The 20164-nt window shown below is 39.7% G+C and overlaps 1 protein-coding gene across 1 annotated transcript; it reads left to right on the top strand.

Annotated features, from left to right (window-relative positions):
- The first annotated feature begins 1122 nt into the window (after positions 1-1122).
- On the top strand, positions 1123-11626 carry LOC137914154 (vitellogenin-like). The gene is made up of 27 exons (XM_068757760.1): positions 1123-1162; positions 1613-1633; positions 1737-1888; positions 2260-2511; positions 2604-2765; positions 2858-3006; positions 3087-3231; positions 3522-3679; positions 3906-4071; positions 4851-4976; positions 5129-5347; positions 5836-6053; positions 6144-6241; positions 6320-6444; positions 6536-6619; positions 6710-6829; positions 6958-7147; positions 7479-7566; positions 7656-7841; positions 8633-8726; positions 8768-8993; positions 9730-9839; positions 9931-10011; positions 10358-10564; positions 10957-11096; positions 11252-11387; positions 11504-11626. The coding sequence occupies exons 1-27, from the start codon at positions 1123-1125 to the stop codon at positions 11603-11605; spliced, it is 3795 nt and encodes a 1264-aa protein (XP_068613861.1). The 3' UTR covers positions 11606-11626.
- The last annotated feature ends 8538 nt before the right edge of the window (positions 11627-20164 follow it).

Below are 20164 nucleotides of genomic sequence, written 5' to 3'. Positions count from 1 at the left end.
CCTTCACCTCTGTGTTTTGACTGTTTGTTTGGGGGTTTATGTTTTACCTATAGAACTACAAGTCCTTTGGTGTAAATAAAAAAAACAAATTGCACACAGAACTACACGATCGGTGTAACAGGAAGCTACTTACGTAGCAGTCACTACACACTCAGAAAAAATATCCCCTTACCTTCAGGTAAAGCGCTGCTTTTAGAGGCTATGCTTTTTCACAACCAAAGTAGCAACATGGATGATGCTTGTTTTACTTAAACCACAGTCTCGATACAAATATTATTCAGAACAGCAAAACCACAGCAAAAAATGAACCATTCATGCTCTCATTCACAATCAATTATTTCCTTAAAATGCACATTTTGAACTATGAGGATTGGAGCACACAGAGGAACCTCCCGCAGCCACTGGAAGAACATACCGTATAAACTCCACACAGATTAAAACCCAGAACCCCTGAATCATGAATGAAAATCATATTTATGTTCAATTCATTTATTTGTTTGTTTAAATCCAACTTCCTCAAAACAAAAATGTGGTGTTTAGCCCCCTCTACTGGCTGAAATAACATGGATCAAAGCCTGGAAATGTGGAATGATGCCCGAATTCTTGTAGGATTACAGATTAGTCTGAAACACTATCTGATTGCCATCTGATGTCATCAGACTGAAACTGCACATTTCAAGAGGCTGAGGCAAATTTTAAAATCAAAATGAAGAGCAGCGATTCACCATCTTTTTATAAAATACTTTGCTACATCCTGCAGGAGGTGGATAATAAATATGTTTGAGGACAAGGAGATTCATTAATAATCAAGAAGCCACAGAGCAGATAATCCTGAATATTCTCTTTCTTCCGTCACTTCTTGTGGGATGATCCCTCTATTCACCTTTGAAAGATTTGTGTCCACCATTTTCAGAGGAGATTCAAAGTAATTTTGAACAACAGGTTTTTAAGTAAATAATATATTTAGACATTGACACAACCAACCGTTTGACCAGATTGTGGTGACACGGTCAATCTGACAGTGATACAGGTCAACATGTGCCCTCTGCCCTGGGTCCCCCAGTCAAAACCCAAACTGCTATATAAGACAAATGACAAAAGCTCCTGTCTCCAAGGTCCACAATGTGGAAGATCCTCCTGTGCTGCCTTGCGGCCCTGGCCAGTAAGTTTTCTCACACATTATTAGGACGATTTTAATCATGGCAGAATATTATTGTCCAGCCTGATTCATTTAGTTCCATGTCAGAGTTTTGGGAATCTTGAGTAAATCTTAAGGTTAAATGAGTCATTTTGTGTGGTTTACCACTGATTAGAGACTTTAGAAGGTAATTTCATCTTCACAATCCACTATCAATTTGCTCTCATTTGTTTATCTTGTTAAACAGATGTTTGATTGTAAGGGAAATGAGGAACTGTTTATAAGACAAGGTGAATCTTACTTAATTTTCCCTTTTCTTTTTACTTAGTGTAGATTTTTATAGTTTGGTGTAGTTGTTGGTAACGTTTTGTTTTATAGATGAGACCTTTAAAAAATACACAATTCACTGATTATTCTTCTAAATATTGTAATACTGAAATTAGATTTAACTTGTATTATTATTTATTTGTTTAGCTTGTGAAAGTGTCCATTATGGTGAGTCTTTTTTTTTTACTAGTATTATAAAAGTAACAATCATTTACGAATCTTTTTCAGAAATGCGTGAAATTAAATACAATGTTGCAATCATACATTTCAGAGCTCAACCTGAATCCCAATAAAACCTACGAGTACAAATATAGCGGGGATGTGAATTTTGGACTCGGCCTGCCAAACCTTGCAGAGTCTGCAGTGAGAATCTCGTGTAACTTTAAGATCTCCGGCGTGTCTGCAGAAACCTTCCTCCTTCAGGTAAGTGTGGCAGATCACCTTCCTCCATATCTCACATATGATAGAGTGGATGTTAAGGAGGTAAATTTGATCAACACCTGTTTGACAGTAGTTCCAAGTAGAAAATAAGTTTCAGCATTAGAGATTATTTGTGAAATTGCAGACAGTTAGTTCAGAGATTGTTACATTATGTTTGCTGATGAGTTGTTCTTCATTCAATGTAAAAGAAAACCAATCGGCCAACCAAGGTATTCAAGTAATCTTCATGCCAAACAGATACCGTGTAATTATATTAAATAAATTTAGAGCAAATAAAAAACCTGTTTTGGACAGAGATTGACACACTTTCAGCGTTGTGAACGTCAATTAAACTTCTCATTTTTGGTCTGAAGGTTTCCGATTTTGCCTTCGAGGAGTTGAATGGCTTTCCAGGCAAAAGCAGTTTTCATGCCTCTCCAAAGCTCAGCCAGCATATTGCAGCCCACCTCATCAAACCATTCATGTTTAGCTACGCCCACGGGCATGTTGGCAACATCAGCGCATCAGCCGAGATCCCTGACTCTGTTGTCAACATCATCAGAGGGATCCTGGGTCTTTTCCAAGTCACTCTGAAGACCGGAAATGTGTTCTATGAGCTCGAAGAGGCAATTTCCTGCTAACACATAAGTTCTCTTAGCACACCTTCATTCAGGGTTTACCGCCAGAAACTAAAGTTTAATTCTGTTTCTTTTTTCAGGTTAACATCCATGGCAAGTGCCAGACTAACTATGCGACTGAGATGAATGAGGAAAAAAGAAACATGACCATCACTCAGATAGTGGATGTCACTGCCTGCAGGGTGAAAGCAGAGTTATACAGGGGAATGGCCACAGCTGTGCTTGACAAAGTCTCCAAACAGGTCTGTTTATCTCACTGCAAATTCATCAAGATCTACCTTTAAAAACCAAACCGACCAAAGTCAGTGCTGTTTGTGTGTGTCCTCCAATGCAGAGAGGGGAATCTGTCAGTGCAATAATGAAATATGTTCACATAGTCAAACCAACAGAAGAGGGAGGTGTCATTACTAGGGCTCATGGCTTGGAGCGACGGCACTTCAGTCCCTTCAATGTGAAGGATGGCACTTTCAAGATGCAAGCAATGTAAGGCAAGAACACACACGCACATTATAGCTTCTCATCCATGAGGCTTGTCTGCTGTAATTAAATACCTTATCCCACAGAAAGGAAATGGTGCTGCTCAATGTGGGTGACACGGCAACAGTTGTCGAGTTTGGCCCGGTGGAAAGCAAGGGTAGCCTTGTTTACATATTTGGCAATGCCAGCATCCCAATAATGATGCAGAACCTGGACAACCCGCGACAAAAGGTGATTTGTCCACAGATGTTTTTTTTTTACTCCTGCTACATGAGCCAGAAGACATGCAGAGTTAAATTAAAAGAGTTACAGCAATACCACAGAAACAATTGATTGAAATCAATTATATCAGTAGAAATAATGAATAATTATTTGACTATGCAAGAGCCAACTGAAATAATTCTAGCAAAAAGTGAAATGAGAAATAAAAAATATTTATGGATGGGAATAAACTGGAATTTTCAAAAAGATAAAATAAAATATTTTTATCATTTCTAAACAGCTCTTACTGTTCTTTACAGGCCACTGAGCTGATCAAACACCTGGCTAAAACTAATAAATACGAAATCAACAGTTCCACCACCGAGGATACAATAAAGCTGTATCAACTTCTGAGAGTTGTACCTTGTGAAGAATTAGAATATATGTGGCGGGATCTTGCTGATAATCCAGAACACAGGTGAGTTCTTGATTAGTTTACAGTGTTTGAGTTATTAATGAACCCCTTCTTATGTTAAGAGGTGGAAGTAAATTATATTTATTCAAGTACTAAATCAAAGTGTATTTCTTTTAATTTGAACTACTTTCTGATTTTAATCAATAAAACATAGGCATAAGCATAAGCATCTGTCTAATCCTTATTCTATGAGCACAACCAATTAATGTCCTCTTCTTTCATTTATTAGGCGCTGGTTTTTGGACATGATTGTTGAGGTCAGCGATGCCAGGATCCTTACGTTGCTGGAGACCAGGTTCCAGGCTAGGGATTTGTCGATCTCAGAGGCGCTACAAACATTTTTGATGTCAATTAACCATCTCCAAGCAATTCCTGAACTGGTAGAGAAGGCTCAAGTGAGTTTTTGTTGAAAACTGGTCAGATTATTGTTATTTACTTAACCCAAGTACTGGATTTTACACAGCAGACCACTGATGCTGTTTCTAAACATGAATTAATGTTAATCAAAAAAGTATAAAATAAACTCTGGAGTTGTTGGAAATGTCACCAGGAAGTACGGATCAGTCTCCACAGCCATACTGATGAGACAAAGCTTTATATATTGCTGTTTCTCCTGATGTCAGTAGACACCCTTATTAGCTGTACACCCTTATTGTAGGCATCAAATCATTATAATTATATCATTATAAAATAACATCCGGTAGCTTAACCAGGACAAAAAGAAAGTTACTGGTTCCAGAGACCAGAGAGACGAACTCAATGCAAAATCGCAAGCCATCAGATTAAAACCCATGTCAAAAGGTTTAACAAAAAAAGAAAAGAAAAAAAGAAATAAAGTAACATTTTTGATTCAGAGCAGAGCTTTGAGATGTGCATTAGAAACATAAAATTGCCGTCATTTGAAGAACTGTTTTGTTTTAATTTGTATAGCTGTCTATCATCCATTTCCTTTCCCCATTCTCCATCACTCTACACTGTTGACCCGAGGTACTTGAAGTTCTTTACCTTATTTACATCTATTTCTTGTAACTTCACTTCAGGAATTAGATATTAGAACATTAGACCACGCACAATCAGGTAATAATGGTGCGATAAAAGGTAATAATTTATTTTTTAATGAATTAGTGAAGCATAATCCAGATCATGTCAAAACACCTTTGTATCCTTTTTGCAGAACTTCCTGAATATGCCCTTCAGTAAATCCAACACCTATCTGCACCAAACGGTGGTGCTTAGCTACGGCTCTCTGGTGTACAAGTACTGCGCCTATAATACGCCTTGTCCAGTGACTGCTGTTCAGGTAATCCAACTGAGAAAAAAAATATTTCATCAAAACTGTTTCACATACTAAACAGAACCACTCATCAAACCAGTTATGCGGTGAGAAAAGCTGCTTTAACATGTAAAAGTTGATTGCAATCTGTACAACCTTTCTTTTAACATCTGTACTAGCCACTTCTTGACATGGCCATAGAAAGTCTGCGGAATAACAATGAGAAAGACATGATCCTCGCTCTCAAAGCTCTGGGGAATGCAGGTCATCCAAGAAGCATTAAAACCATCATGCGTTTCCTCCCCGGGGTGTCTGCCAACCCTGTGGAGCTGCCATATCGTGTGCTCAGTGCCGCCCTGCAGTCGCTGAGACTCATAGCTCCCAGAGATCCTCATAGTGTAAGAACACTACTTTCATAAGTATTATTTAAAGGTCATTTTTCACAGCTATGTGCTAGATTTGTATTTACAGGATGGCCTATTTATTTATATGTCCAGTGTACAGCAAGTACAAGGAATTTCTCAAATCAAGAATTATGCTAATGAAGTAAATTAAATCTAATTTTGGTAAGACTGCAGGGAGTGGTTACAGTCAGAGTCTAGATGACAATTTCAAATTATTATATGATCTGTTGTTGTGATAATTATCATTTCAAACCTTTGGGGTGTCTGATTTACTTTAGCCTTAACACCATGATATTATTGAGCTTCATTTTATCTTTCTAAGAACAATTTTAAGAAATTGGTTTCCAGATTATTATTATTTTTTGTATTTTTTAGGAAAGCCAGTATATTACTATTTGAAGTGTTAATCCCAAACGTTGTTTGGAACAGAGCTAAATTCCCTCAGCACTGAGTGGATTAATGTGCAAGCCTTCTCTTTACAGGTCCAAGACCTCACAATGAACGTGTTCCTGCAAAAAAGCCTCGACTCCGAGATACGCATGCTGGCTTTCATGATCCTGTTGAACAGTAAACCATCATTTGGTCTGGTATCTACATTGACAGCACATCTAGTGGAGGAGAAAGACCTGCAAGTAGCTAGTTTTGCATTCTCCTACCTGAGAAGCTTTGCAAGATCCAGGACTCCAGAACATTTCTTCCTGCAAGTAAAACAATTGTGTTATGAAATGTTTGGCGTTTTTTTTGGATAATATTCCACAGCTTAAATCTTTGTGTGTATTCTATGCAACAGCTCAACTGCTTGCAATGTAGCTATGAAACTCTTGGCCCCTAAGCTTGGTCGTTTAAGCAATTACAAGAGCAAGGCAATTCGCATGGACTGGTTTAAAGGTATGTTGAAATACATCAGCTTAAGTCCTATTTCTCAGAAATCATTTAATTGAAAATTGCCATTTTCCAAAAATACAGACGATTTCTTAATGGGTGCAGCAGCAGAAAGTTTCATGCTGAAAAGGAAAGTCAACCACCTTCCCACTGAAATCATGATGAAGGGAAAACTTTTTCTCATTGGCAGAATTTTACAGCTGCTGGAGGTTTGGTGTGATGCACTCGTGTTGAATTTATTGATAAAAAAAAAAATCAAAATACGTAGGATAATGGTCTCCGTTTCCTTTATTGCTAAAGATTGGAATCAATGCTGATGGAATTAACGACTTGATTGGCAACCGCATCTTTAGTTATGAAGACTTTCAGGCTTTTTTCAGTTTGGTGAGTATATTAATGAGATTTTAAAAAATCATTATGACTGTGCTGCTCTTCCTGCTTTGGGGTGACCCCATTGTGCCATGTCATTTTCAGATTGAAAAAAATGGGAGACTACCAGATAGTAAGACGCTCTTATCTGTCTTTACACGTGCATCTGGACAAGAGTGGTTCTATATTGACATAAACATGGAGCTCATTCAGAATCTCATCAGGGTGAGTGACAAATTGATCAGACACAGCGAGAATGAGCCATTAATGCCTAAGACAGTTCAGTCAGCAAATGTGAACATTCTTTCTCTGCATATTCAGTGTTCCATGCTCCGCTCTGATTTGACCTGCAGGTCTTCAGACCCTCTGCAGGGAAGGAAAGCCCGCTGTGGGATGTGATTGAGAGGTTACACCAAGGACAATCATGGCATTGGACAAAAGCTTTCTTAATCATGGAGGCTCGCTACTTACAATCTACCAGCCTGGGTCTCCCAATGGAGATTAGCAAATATTACCATGTACTCAATGGGGTCACGGTTAAAGGTGAGGAGTCAAATCCTATTCAAGAGACGTATGCACGAGTGGAGTTCAGATACTTCAATGATCTCCTTCCTATGCAAAACAGTATTTATTTATTACTGGAAAAAAAATGTACGACTACCCATGATAAAAAATCAGAATCCGATAATGATCCCAAAGTGAAATTCCATCAGCAACATTGCTCCACTCAACAAATTTCAGAAATACGAAATTCTCATTGAAAAGTCATCATTAGCTCTAGCTTATTAAAAATAGAACAAATATATCATGACAGCACTACTGTATGATTCACAGTGCTGTCTAGTTATTGTTAAAGTGATTTTCTCTTGTGCAGCCAAAGCCACAGTAAATCCACCAATGAATAAAAACATCGGAGAACTATTGGCTTCTGAAATTTCAATGGAGACCGACGGTTTTTTCGGGTAAAATATTTAATGTTCATTTGATCTCAAATAAATAAATAAAATCAAATATATTGCTACAACTCATCAATGAGCCTCTTCTTTTTTAGCTACACAAAGGACTTTTGGCTTTTCTATGGGATCAACACAGAACTGTTCCAGTGTGGCTCCGAGTTTAAGGGCAAATTGTCCATTGCAGTCCCTTGGAACTTTCATGCCAAGCTCAATGTCAAGGCAAAGGAATTTGAACTTGATGCCCATCCATGCAAGAAAGAGATTAAACTCCTATCAGTCAGGTGCGTCTCAGGTTTATCATACATTTCATGTGGCAAAGTTTATGCATTTCTGATTGTCGCAATTTCTAATTTATCTGCACGTTCCCAAAATACATTCTTCTGCCAAGATCTACACATCCTTGTTCTTCCTTGTAGCTTTAACAAAATAATGGTATTGGTTCAAACCCTGATTGACATCTGCTGCTAGTACTACTGTACTTTCGGCTTGTCCCGTGAGAGGTCGCCACAGCAAATCAACTTTCTCCATTTCACCCTGTCCTTTGCATTGTCCTCCCCAACACCAGCCACTCGCATGTCATCCCTCACTACGTCCCTGGCAGTTCCATCCTCAACATCCTCCTACAGATATAGTCCCCATCTCTCCTCTGGACATGTCCAAACCATCAAAGTCTGTCCTCTCGGACCTTACCTCCAAAACGTCTAACCTTCACTTTCCCTCTTATCATCTAATTTCTAATCCTATCCAACCTGGTAACTCCCAAGGAGAACCTCAACATCTTCATCTCTGCCAATTTTAGCTCTGCCTCCTGTCTTTTCCTCAGAGCCACTGTCTCTAAGCCGTCCATAATGGCTGGCCTCAGCACTGACCTTTCCCTTCATACTTGCTGACACTCTCCTAAAGCCTGATTTACATATATTTTAGAAGCCAATATAGCAAAATCATTTTTGAATCAAATCTTCATCCAAGCATTCAAACAACTAGTGTCAATGTGAAGTAGTGCGCCAAGGTATCCACCATGATGCCATTGTGCCAAATCTAAGATTTATTTGATTTGATTTTTGACCAACAGCTCCGACGTGTATGCAATCACCAGGAACTCCATAGATACAGATGCAACAAAAATAACACCAATGTTGCCCAACACTATGGACGCCGATGATCAGGTCACCAGACAGACACTGTCAACATCTTTGAGAACATACAGTTTGTCTTAATTTACATGGACCCAATATATTTATTATGTATGTTCCCAATCCAGAAGTACCAGAAACAAAAAATGTGGCATCCAAAATTCAAAACGTGTGCCAAGAGTAAAACTTACGGAGCTGGCCTCTGTTTGGAATTTGAGTTAAGGAGACTGTATTATCAAGAAGAATACCCCTTGTACTATTTCCTAGGATACACCCGAGTTGCACTTACAATTGTCCCAGGTATGCAGATCTAACACATTACATGTTGAATGTTAATGAATCTTGTATTTGAATGAAACACATCGAGTAGTTCAGGCTAAAGGTACGTAGATATAATGCTATTCCAGTAATAATAATGTACAAACGTTGCTGCTACAGTTGCTGCAGTTTACTCATGCTATAGAGGTATAAAAGGAAAAACAAAACAGTTTTTGCTATACAAAGTTTTGCAACTATTGACACAATTACTACAGACAATTACATAATTTTCCGATAGTATTGAAGTGTTGAACATTAAAGACGATTCCAGACCTCGGTCAAGCTGGTTTGGATCATCATACTGTAACGTCTAACGACCCAATGTGTGCCTTGGTTTGTTGGTTTCAACAGTCTGACCTGACCAAACAAACAATTTACATAATGAAAGTACTTAAAAGAAGCACAAACCTTTTTTTTCTTACTCACACATTTATTTCAAAGAGTCAAACCTGTCTAGAATTAGTCAGTCTGCATGGGCATGATAGCATTGAGAGTTATGGAGCTGCCTTAACTTATGTACCAACACACCCTGGTATATATTTTCACGTCACTGTAACAAATAAACCACGAGTAACAGAATGTTTTCTTACTTACTTCCTCCTTGTTTTGATATAGTTTATTTATTTATAATTTTTTGATGAACCAGGCAAAGCAGATTTAACTGTTGACTGATTGCCTCCCTTCATTTCTGTCAACATGGCCTGTGCTCTTCTTTTAGTCGATGCGGTCAAAGCTGCTGACAAAATACACTTCGAAGTTCATGCCTACCCGAGTAGCCTTCTAACGGCCAGTCACCAGCAGCCTGAGACGCTGAAGAGTCTTTCCAAGGTATTTAGCTACCCTCTGAATACCATTATCTCTGCATCTGCTCTAGAGTTTTCACCACTGCAATGCTCCTGTTATTTAAATGTTGGAACAGGAAGACACCCAGCAAGAAAGTATGTCCTGTTCAGCAAGTGATGGAGAATCTCTGGACAGCAATCAGGACTTTGTTTTAGAAGTAAGTTGCTACAAACAGAGAACCACAAAAAAGAAAGTCACTAAATAGGCAGTTTGTACCAAAAAAATATACCAAGTACATATTTATGATACAACCACCAGTATGTAAAATGTGGCCAATCCAAATTATGATTTTAACATTCATTCTGAAACAACTGGACTTCTGTTTATGTTTTAAATATATTCTACATATACATTAAGGATACTGTTTAGTATAAAATATTCTGCATACACACAAAAGCATACACCATCTGAAATAATGGACCAATAAGTAATTGTATTTGTTCAGCAAAGACGGAATGTACCCCAATAAAGTGTTATAGGTTGTTTTCTTTCACATTCACTAGGAATTGGATTCAAAATGTGAACCTGTGTTGACTATCAAAGTCCTTGCCATGAGTGGCAACCGGATGCCTGAGGGTTACCATGCAGTCTTCTACCGCACAGCTGATGCCAACGTTCGAAAACACAAAATGATTGTGTCCCAAGTAGGAAGAGACGCGAACTGGAAGATGCGCATCAATACCTTAAAAAAAATGCATTCTGATGTCACGGTAGGCATAAAACACAGACCATTGTCAGAATACTTATTCTTAAATGGCTGCATAACATGTAAAAAAATATATAATGTATTTATATCTAATTTTATACAGCTGCTTTATATTAAAAATAATTTCCCTGACAGGATTAAAATTAAAGGTCCCATCAGAAATAATTAGGAGTAAATCACCTAATCTATCCTTAAATTACCAGCTACCACCATACACAATTTCAACTGAGGATCATAATACTAACATCAGTTTAAATTTTTAAGTGCAGTGTCTACAATGTACTGTAAAATGGTTATATGTCTACATCAATCTCGTAATGTTTCATGAATTTTATTTTAATTAATAATGTGTAAAATGGCAGAGACTCCACCTTTGATCTCTTGTGTTTGGTCTAGACACACATTAGCTGGGGAGCTGAATGTCAGTCGTCTGAGGTATCAATAAAATGTTCCGGTCTGCATGGTTCCAAGTCAACATACAAGTCTAAAGTACATTGGCGCAAGATCCCTAAAACAATGGCAGCGATGGGCAGAAGGTAATCCCCAGTGGAATAAACACAAAGCTTTGAAGAGGAAGAGATGGAAGAGATGAATTAGCATTTTTAAACTTAGAGAGCATGGTGCAAACATTTTCTTGCTTACAATTATGCAGACTGCCATGCGTCATTAAATGTGATTCTTACATTTCTAGCATTGAAACCTACATCCCAGGCATGGCCTTCCTGTTGGGCTTCACCCAGCAATGTCAGATAAATGCAAAGCAGGAGGTTTCTACAACAATCACCTCCTCAGCAGACGGCATCGGTGTGATGATTCATTTCCCAGAGGTACTAAGTAAACTGTCACTATCTTTAATTTTATGCAAAACTTCTCATCTCGTACATTATCTGTAAGCACACTGTACACATATATTAATTCATCGTTTTGCTTCTCTTGTCATTAGTATACAATCTACAGTCAGTATGTACCAGTTCCTCTGGCCCCTGACATGGTGTTGCAACAAGCCATCAGTAACACAACAATATACAGCTCTGGAGACATGTAAAAAAATGTAAGCAAAATAAAGCAGTTTAAGCTTAAATGTTCATAATTGTGTTGTGTTGGAATGCAGAAAAATTAATTGTGTGGCAATGTATCGTTTCAACAGATTTTTATGAACTGTGGATGATCAAAAAGATCATCCACATTTGCCTCCAAAAGTATTTCTGCTCTAGGAAGACAACAAAGCCCACATGGAGCCAGATGTCTCTTTTCAAAGTGGCAATGCTGCAACCAAAATCATTGTCATAAAAGTGAGGTTCATAAAAGATTCATCAGTAATCCATCCGGCCAGACTACTTTGAAACAAACTGGGAGCCATCCCGATTCCCGATTTATTTTGTTCAAAAGTATTAATATTTGATCACCCTCTTTGGATGAAATATTCCAAAATACTGACTTGCCATTATACTACATTTTTCAATAATATAAAAAACGTAAGTTTTATTTTGCTTATTCTGATTGAACCAGAATAAAATCCATCCTTATTGAGAAAAGAAAGCAATTTGTGCAGCATTCAACTGTCCAAATCAAAAAACGTGTTTTTTTTTTATTAAAGAAATGGAGTGGAAACAAATCAGATTATTGGCAGGTTTGTCTTTGTCAACAGGTCCTCTGATACATAGCATCATATTCATGTCATTCTGACCTGCTGTGTTTGCTTGCGCAACCAATCCAGGAGAACTGTTTGCAGATATCAGAGGGCAATGTCACCATGCATGCCCTTAAAGTTCACTGCCTCTGACACACAAAGCGCACTTCGTCCCTGTAAATTGTGATGTACATAATTTAGTTTTCAAAGACATGACATTTCAGTCATTACTGTTTGATGAAGGATGAAAGATTCAACCAATATTATTTGCTCTTGACCTTGGCCCAACCCAAATCTCAATTTAAATTCCTAACAAATGAGATGTGCCATTATCCAGTTTTAATGATTGTGTCTACACCAAAGATTGGTTGTCTTAAGTGCTCCTGGCAACGTTCACTTCACTCATTTAGCCAGATGGTGTTGAATTGCTGAGAAAAGACAGAGACGTCAAAGGCTGAATGGGATGAGCACAAATATAATGGCACCATTACGTCACATTTAGATTTTTAATATCCTACATGCTTTTAAGTGGCAGTTGACAGGCTGATTGCAAAACCATTTTACTTGCGTCAAGACACTAAGATTAATGTTGACTCCGGTCAACAGCAGATTAGGACGCCCTGACTTTGTGTTTGCAGGGGAAATCAGATGGTTTTAAAACATTTGTCAATCATTGATTGGGTCACGTGGAGGGGGTGACTATACGAATAAATATCATAGATCTATGATAGACAGTAATAAACGTATTCTTCCAATTGAAGCTGTAACTCGGATATAGCATCACTGTGTGAGTATGTGTGTGTGTGTGTGTGTGTGTGTGTGTTCGCATGTTAGCACTAGAGGACAGTGTTTACCGAGCACTGAATAACAGTAAGCATTGGCTTACTGTTTAAAGCCAGGCACCAGTACTTGTTCAGGCTATGCATTGAATGTTGACTTTTTGAGGATAAATACGCACATGTTTTGACAGAAACATTTTATTAAAATACAAAAATGCTAAATATCTAAAAGGCAACAGCAAACTATGAAAACCACTGTAACTAATTTATTATTATTTTTAATCCCTAAACAGAAGAAAAGGGAGCTGGTCTGGTGTCAGATGAAGACAAATGACCCTTCAAGTGATTTAGAAAAGCCATGAACTGCATTGCTTTCACACGAGCACACACAATCTGATATAAACTGCCTCTCAGTCTAATTTAAGGTGCCCAGAGATAAGGCTTGTGTGCAGGGTGAAATGGCTGGGAGCAAATGGCATTATCGTTGCCGTCATCTAGTGGGCACATCTTGTCACAGACATTTTATGACACCTCTGGAAGGCTTGAAATCTCACATCATGTGTTCTGTTAGACATCCACCAAGCTCACACTATTCCATCTGAGAATGTATCACTACTTTCACCAATGAGCTTCCTGCATCATTACGATCATTGTTGCTCTGCATATTAGCAGGAGTGCTCCTTCTCTTTTTTCGTGAAAGGGGCATTCATTCCATCCATCCATCCATTTTCAACCGCTTATCCGGGGCCGGGTCGCGGGGGGCAGCAGCCTAAGCAGGGAAGCCCAGACTTCACTCTCCCCGGCCGCCTCCTCTAGCTCTTCCGGGGGGGATCCCGAGGCGTTCCCAGGCCAGCCGAGAGACATCCCCGTGGTCTCCCCCCGGTGGGACGTGAATAGAGCCAGATGAGGTGGCTCCCCTCAACGCGGAGGAGCAGCGGCTCTACTCAGAGCTCCTCCCGGATGACTGAGCTTCTCACCTTATCTCTAAGGGAGAGCCCAGCCACCCTACGGAGGAAGCCCATTTCAGCCGCTTGTACCCGAGATCTTGTTCTTTCGGTCACTACCCAAAGCTCGTGACCATAGGTGAGGGTAGGAACGAAGATCGACCGGTAAATCGAGAGCTTCGCCTTTCGACTCAGCTCTCTCTTCACTATGACAGATCTGTGCAGGGTCCGCATCACTGCAGACGCTGCACCGATCCGTCTGTCGATCTCCCGCTCCATCCTTCCCTCACTCGTGAACAAGACCCCGAGGTACTTGAACTTCTCCACTTGGGGCAGGATCTCCTCCCCGACCTGGAGGGTGCACTACACCCTTTTCCGGCTGAGAACCATGGCCTCGGATTCAGAGGTGCCGATTTTCATCCCGGCCGCTTCACATGCGGCCGCAAACCGATCCAGTGAGAGCTGGAGGGCACGGCCTGATGAAGCCAACGGGATCACGTCGTCTGCAAAAAGCAGCAACCCAATCCTGAGGTCACCAAACCAAAACCCCTCAACGCCCTGGCTGCACCTAGAAATTCTCTCCATAAAAGTTACGAACAGAATCGGTGACAAAGGGCAGCCCTGGCGGAGTCCAACCCGCACTGGAAATAGGTCCGACTTACTGCCGGCAATGCGGACCAAGCTCTGGCACCGGTCATATAGGGAGCGGACACCCCGTATCAGGGGGTCCGACACCCCATACTCCCGGAGCACTCCCCACAGGACTCCCCGAGGGACACGGTCGAATGCCTTCTCCAAATCCACAAAACACATGTGGACTGGTTGGGAAAACTCCCATGCACCCTCAAGGACCCTGCTGAGGGTGTAGAGCTGGTCCACAGTTCCACGGCCAGGACGAAAACCACATTGCTCCTCCTGAATCCGAGGTTCGACTATCCGGCGGACCCTCCTCTCCAGTACCCCTGAATAGACCTTACCAGGGAGGCTGAGGAGTGCGATCCCTCTATAGTTGGAACACACCCTCCGGTCCCCCTTCTTATAAAGAGGGACCACCACCCCGGTCTGCCAATCCAAAGGCACTGCGATGTTGCAGAGTCATGGGGCATTCATTTTACTAGACTAGGAGAGCATGAGCTTTCATTTGAAGCATTACTCTCAATGTTTATGACCACCATAATTAAATATTTTAGTCTGTTGCATCAGTATTCTAATAATATGTCACTAGCGTTCTCTGCTACTGAAATTATGCTGAACAGCAGAGTTTTGACAGTTGCTTCAGAGGTTTGATATAAACAGAACTGTCAGCTGAGGTCAGATGGCTATAGTGAAATTGTTCATGCCACAGGCGGCAAGGGTTCCTCGTCTGAAACGTAGCAGCTGAATATATATATTGAGCCAGCGCAGACACCGTTCAATGTACTGTAAGTTAATTAGGGCTACATGATCAACCTTAGCCTTGGAGGGTTTATTGTCAAGTAAAGAAAAAGCTAACTTGGTTAGCATATATCATTTTCATAGCCTCTTTGAGGCAATAGAAGATGTGCAAGTGCAAGGTCTATTAATCTGAATATAGACTTCAATACACAGAAATGTGTGTATTTGTGGGGAAAGAATTATCAGACAGCTTTCATGTGGATGAAAGCTGGGACAAGGATTGAATAACTAAATTGTCAATCCATAATAGATACATAATATAATCTTCCTGCAGCCTATGGTTGCACTGAGGCTCCTTGCAACCAATCAGAATAAGCTCACCCTGACCTGAAGCCTGTGAGAGTGAGTATTTGGGTGCTTTATTTAAATAACCGGTGACAGTAAGGATGCCCCCACACTCCTAAAAAGAATGTTCAAAAGAACAGTCATTGAATCTTCATGATTTAAAAAAAAATATGTTAAAAAATGCACCTCCCTTGTTTATAGCACCAGACGGTGTTGCACCCATTTCATGGGAGTAACAATATTTTGCTGTTATTTAGTTTTGAAAATACGTAATCTTTTCAAAACTCTAATTATGTATGATAATGCAGCAGGCGATACATTTCTATTACAATGGATAGAAATATACAAGTATTTTTACTGACAACCTAGAGTACAGTCTAGTTTCCAGGAGAGGGCACTGTTGATCTTATCAGGGAGCCTTATGTCTTGTCATTCCATTTTTTATTATTGTGAAAATGTTATATTATCCTCTAGTGTTCTGTACTCTTATCTCATTCAAACCATCTGACTCAGAAATCCAAATACATACAGCAAAACCACTGTCATTTCACAATTTGGTTAACATTTTAAACCCTTATATATTGTTATATGTTTATATGCAGCATACACTCCTGGACAAAAAAAGATTGCAACATGATTTCGACCTTTTTTATGCAGGTATTCTTTGTTGGATACAAAAGAGACAATATATGTGCCAATTCTATAAATAGCATGTAATGTGTGAGAAATTACAAAAATAAATAGAAATCAAGGTAATATAATTATATTCCTTCTTTAAACAGTGTGTCTCTGTGCGCAGCATTTAGTGATTTACTCTTCTCTGTGTTCACTATTTATTACATCCTGTGCCTTTTTGGTTTCAAAATGTCTTTGAAAACTGAACTGTAGAAGTCAAAATCACCCTGAAGTGATGGGTCACGCTTTGCGCCGTCATACTCCACAAAGTTTTCCTCCTAGGTCAGGTGAAATATTCAACATTAAATGCCTCTCCATCACTGAGAAACACAGAGCAGGTGGAATTATAAATGTAGGAAGTCTTCTGTACCTGGCGTTAGTGAGCTTGTAGTGCTTCAACGGGTTGTATGGCGGGCAAGACAAGAGGCCATCTTTATCCGAGTCAGTCACTAGATCTTAAAACCATAGAGCATGCATGATAAAATAAATTTGTTGCCAATATATTTTGCGACACTGACCAGTTGTGTCTGAGTATTCCGTATAAGTGATGGGTCCAAAGAAAGCGAGTGGCAAGGATGACAGCGCCAAGAAAAGACACATGATGACGATGGAGATCAAGCATGCAGTTATTGCAATTGTCAGTCAACGTGACCGTGGTGAGGCGTAAGTGATTTGGCGCGCCATTACGAGCAGAGTACATCGACAATATGTACAATCCTCAAACAGAAGGAAGCTATCAAGAACACTAAGCATTCCAAAGGCAGAACCATTATGTCTAAGTTTATGTACTTGTACATGTAAGGTACAATTACGGAATAAAGTGTCTATATACTGTCCAACTCTCTCTCTTGCTCACCGCCATTAGCGGTATAATATATATAAATACAATATACATACACACTGTAGATATAATTTCAATTAACAAATGAGCTTATCAAAAAACTGTCAGCAATGCAATCACAATCACTTTTTATATGGTTTAGGCAATTTGCTTACTGGTAATCCATACAAGGATAAAGTGTGCAGTGTTTGAATCAGCTCCACTGCCAAAGTAGCACAGTCATTTCCCGCTTTCTTGCATGACATGCTGTGATCTGCCAATAGATCCTTGATAATTCTGCAACAGAACGCATTGAGCACTTTCAACGAGCACTGGGGAAGTAACAGAACATTCAGAAGTGAGGGACACAGCCATTGTTTAATGTGCAGTCCTATAGGCTCTGTATATATTGCACAAAGGTCACTGATAATCCTGCCATCGAAAAACGGTTGCCATGGCAACCCCACTATTTATCAGGGCTCTGGACAGTGAAGAGAGTGGAGAGCATATGAGGTAAGCCCAATGAATGTGACTTGAGATAATATGCAAATGCAAAAGCATCGTTAGACATTAGAAACACACACTTAAGAAAAACACACAAACTGTGTGTGAGCCGAGCCGTGCTCTTGTTTTTATCTCCAAACAGTATCAGATGTCGAGTGAAAACGTGTTAATATTCTCAAGTGGTATATGTAATTCTGGCAGAGAGATTTCATTGTAGTTAGTAAACAATTTGGTACCGAGCTGAGCATATGGCTGGGCGACATCTGATTAGAGATTAGCTGCATGACTAGAGGCTTGCAGGTTTAAACCCTTAGAACAGCATTCACGAATGCACTGATGCTGTGGCGCCTTCTATACTAACTCATTGCAGCAATTTGAATGTGTGAAGAAAATATCACGATAATATAAAAATGTACGACAGTAATTCAAATATGGTTATTGAATGTATTTGAGTGAAATGAGAGGAAGATGCCAGTCTAATGTGGCTAAAGTTAAATATGGAGTTGTGGCAAGGATATCTTAGATGGTTTATCATAAAGGCTGGAAGCAGGAGGACCTACCTGGCTTTGTTTGCCTACCATCAACTTATTAGCACATTATTAACATCTGGCTAATTCATGAACAAACAAAGCAAAAAACAAGGAAACCACACACACACACAACAGAGATAGTTATTCTTTGTGAGGCCGTTTAGCCTTGCCAAAAAATAAATAATTACAACACTCTTCTCTTATCTTCCCAGACTATTTCTGCTCCAGTAAATTTCACCTCTGAGGAGTTTAGTACCATCTTCCCACAGACAGCAAACAAAATAAAGATAGCATACATACACTACACTCACAATGCATTGATTCACGCACGTTACAGAATATTCAGTCATCCTCCACATTACAATTCAGTTAAAACAGGCCTTCATTTCCGATAATGAGTAGGACTGTGTCTGATGCGTATAAATAAACAGTACAGCCATAATAGACAAAGAGCCACACCTGACTTCATCTTGACATAATGCGCAGCTCAGCTCAGTCATGCAGTGAGATTTTAGCTCTGGAAATACAGCCGAGGCTGTTCTTTGAAACCTAGTGTGAAGTTGTTTACCATCTTTCCTAAAAGGCTTTCAGTCCAAATAGAATTTTGCTTTCTTGCTACTCAGTCTTCCATCAATTACGTATATTAAGAAACTGAGCCGAAATTGACTATGTTGAAGGACATCACTCTTCCTTCTGATGTCCCCACATCCATAGAATGCCATGTTTAATTGGATATAATTGCAAACAATTGCAGTGCTTGTTAGGGCCATCAGGTATGAAAAAGGTGGATGACTTGTTTTCTCTGTCTTTGCTAATATGAGCTGTTAAATTCTTCATCAAATGTTAGAGTCACTGATGAGTAACCTACCTTTGCATAATCATAGCTACTGTCGAACGGCTGCAGTTGCATCACTGTAATAGTTGCAATAAACATTACAAATGCAATCTGGCCAAACAGGCATACAATAATAGGTTATACATTTATTCATGTAGTGACAAGCTAGACATTACATTGATAAAGATGCACATGTGCTCAACTTGCTTAGATGTTAAATTTATGAGAAGAAGTCTGATTTAGTATTTTCTCACCATGTCAGCCAATATGTGCACCCATCTACACAATTTCACATTATGAAAGATGCGTCTAATCTGTCCTGTACACAGTAACATTTATCAATTTGACAAGATGACTGTCCATATAAATAGGTATAATCTGAGAAATTAAAAGTTTATCTGCTGAAACAAGGTAATACAAGCCCTCTTATCAGAGATACAGGCAAATATCGATGACATATTTTGATGTCAAATAACAGTAACTGTTGGTTTGCTGCCGCCTGCAGAATGGATGCTTTTAACCTTATTACCCTCGCCGAAGAGAAGGCCTCTATTCGATCTTGTGAGACAGTAAACAGGGCTTCCGGATCAGAGGGGCCAAACCTGCTCTAGCTTGCTGCTCCGGAACGTACTACAAGACACCTTCTGGACTCTTTTTCCCATCACGCCATTCGTGTCCCTCCCTCTTAAAGTGGCAGTTTACAGCACAGGCACGATTCCAGATGTAAAAATAATTCTAGAATCTGGATCCAGATCCGGATCAACGCCATTCGCGGGAAGGACCGAGCCACGGAGAGAACCTTGCTTGTGTAAAAATTTCAAGTCGATTGGGTTACTAGTTTTTGAGTTATGCGCTCGGACAGACAAACAGACACAGACAAACATACAAACGCACCCAATTGCAATACCCTTGCCTCCTCTTCGGCGAGTGTAAAAATAATTCTAGAATCTGGATCCAGATCCGGATCAATGGTATTCTCGGGGAGGACCGAGCCACGGACAGAACCTTGCTTGTGTAAAAATCTCAAGTCGATTGGGTTACTAGTTTTTGAGTTATGCGCTCGGACAGACAGACAAACAAACATACAAACGCACCCAATTGCAATAGCCTCACCTCCTCTTCGGCGAGGGTAATAAATGTAAGGACATTATTTTTGGAGTAAATCACA

Source organism: Brachionichthys hirsutus, unplaced genomic scaffold (assembly GCF_040956055.1).
Source record: "Brachionichthys hirsutus isolate HB-005 unplaced genomic scaffold, CSIRO-AGI_Bhir_v1 contig_1051, whole genome shotgun sequence".
In the NCBI taxonomy this organism is placed as follows: Eukaryota; Metazoa; Chordata; class Actinopteri; order Lophiiformes; family Brachionichthyidae; genus Brachionichthys; species Brachionichthys hirsutus.
This window is presented reverse-complemented; position numbering and strand designations above follow the sequence as displayed.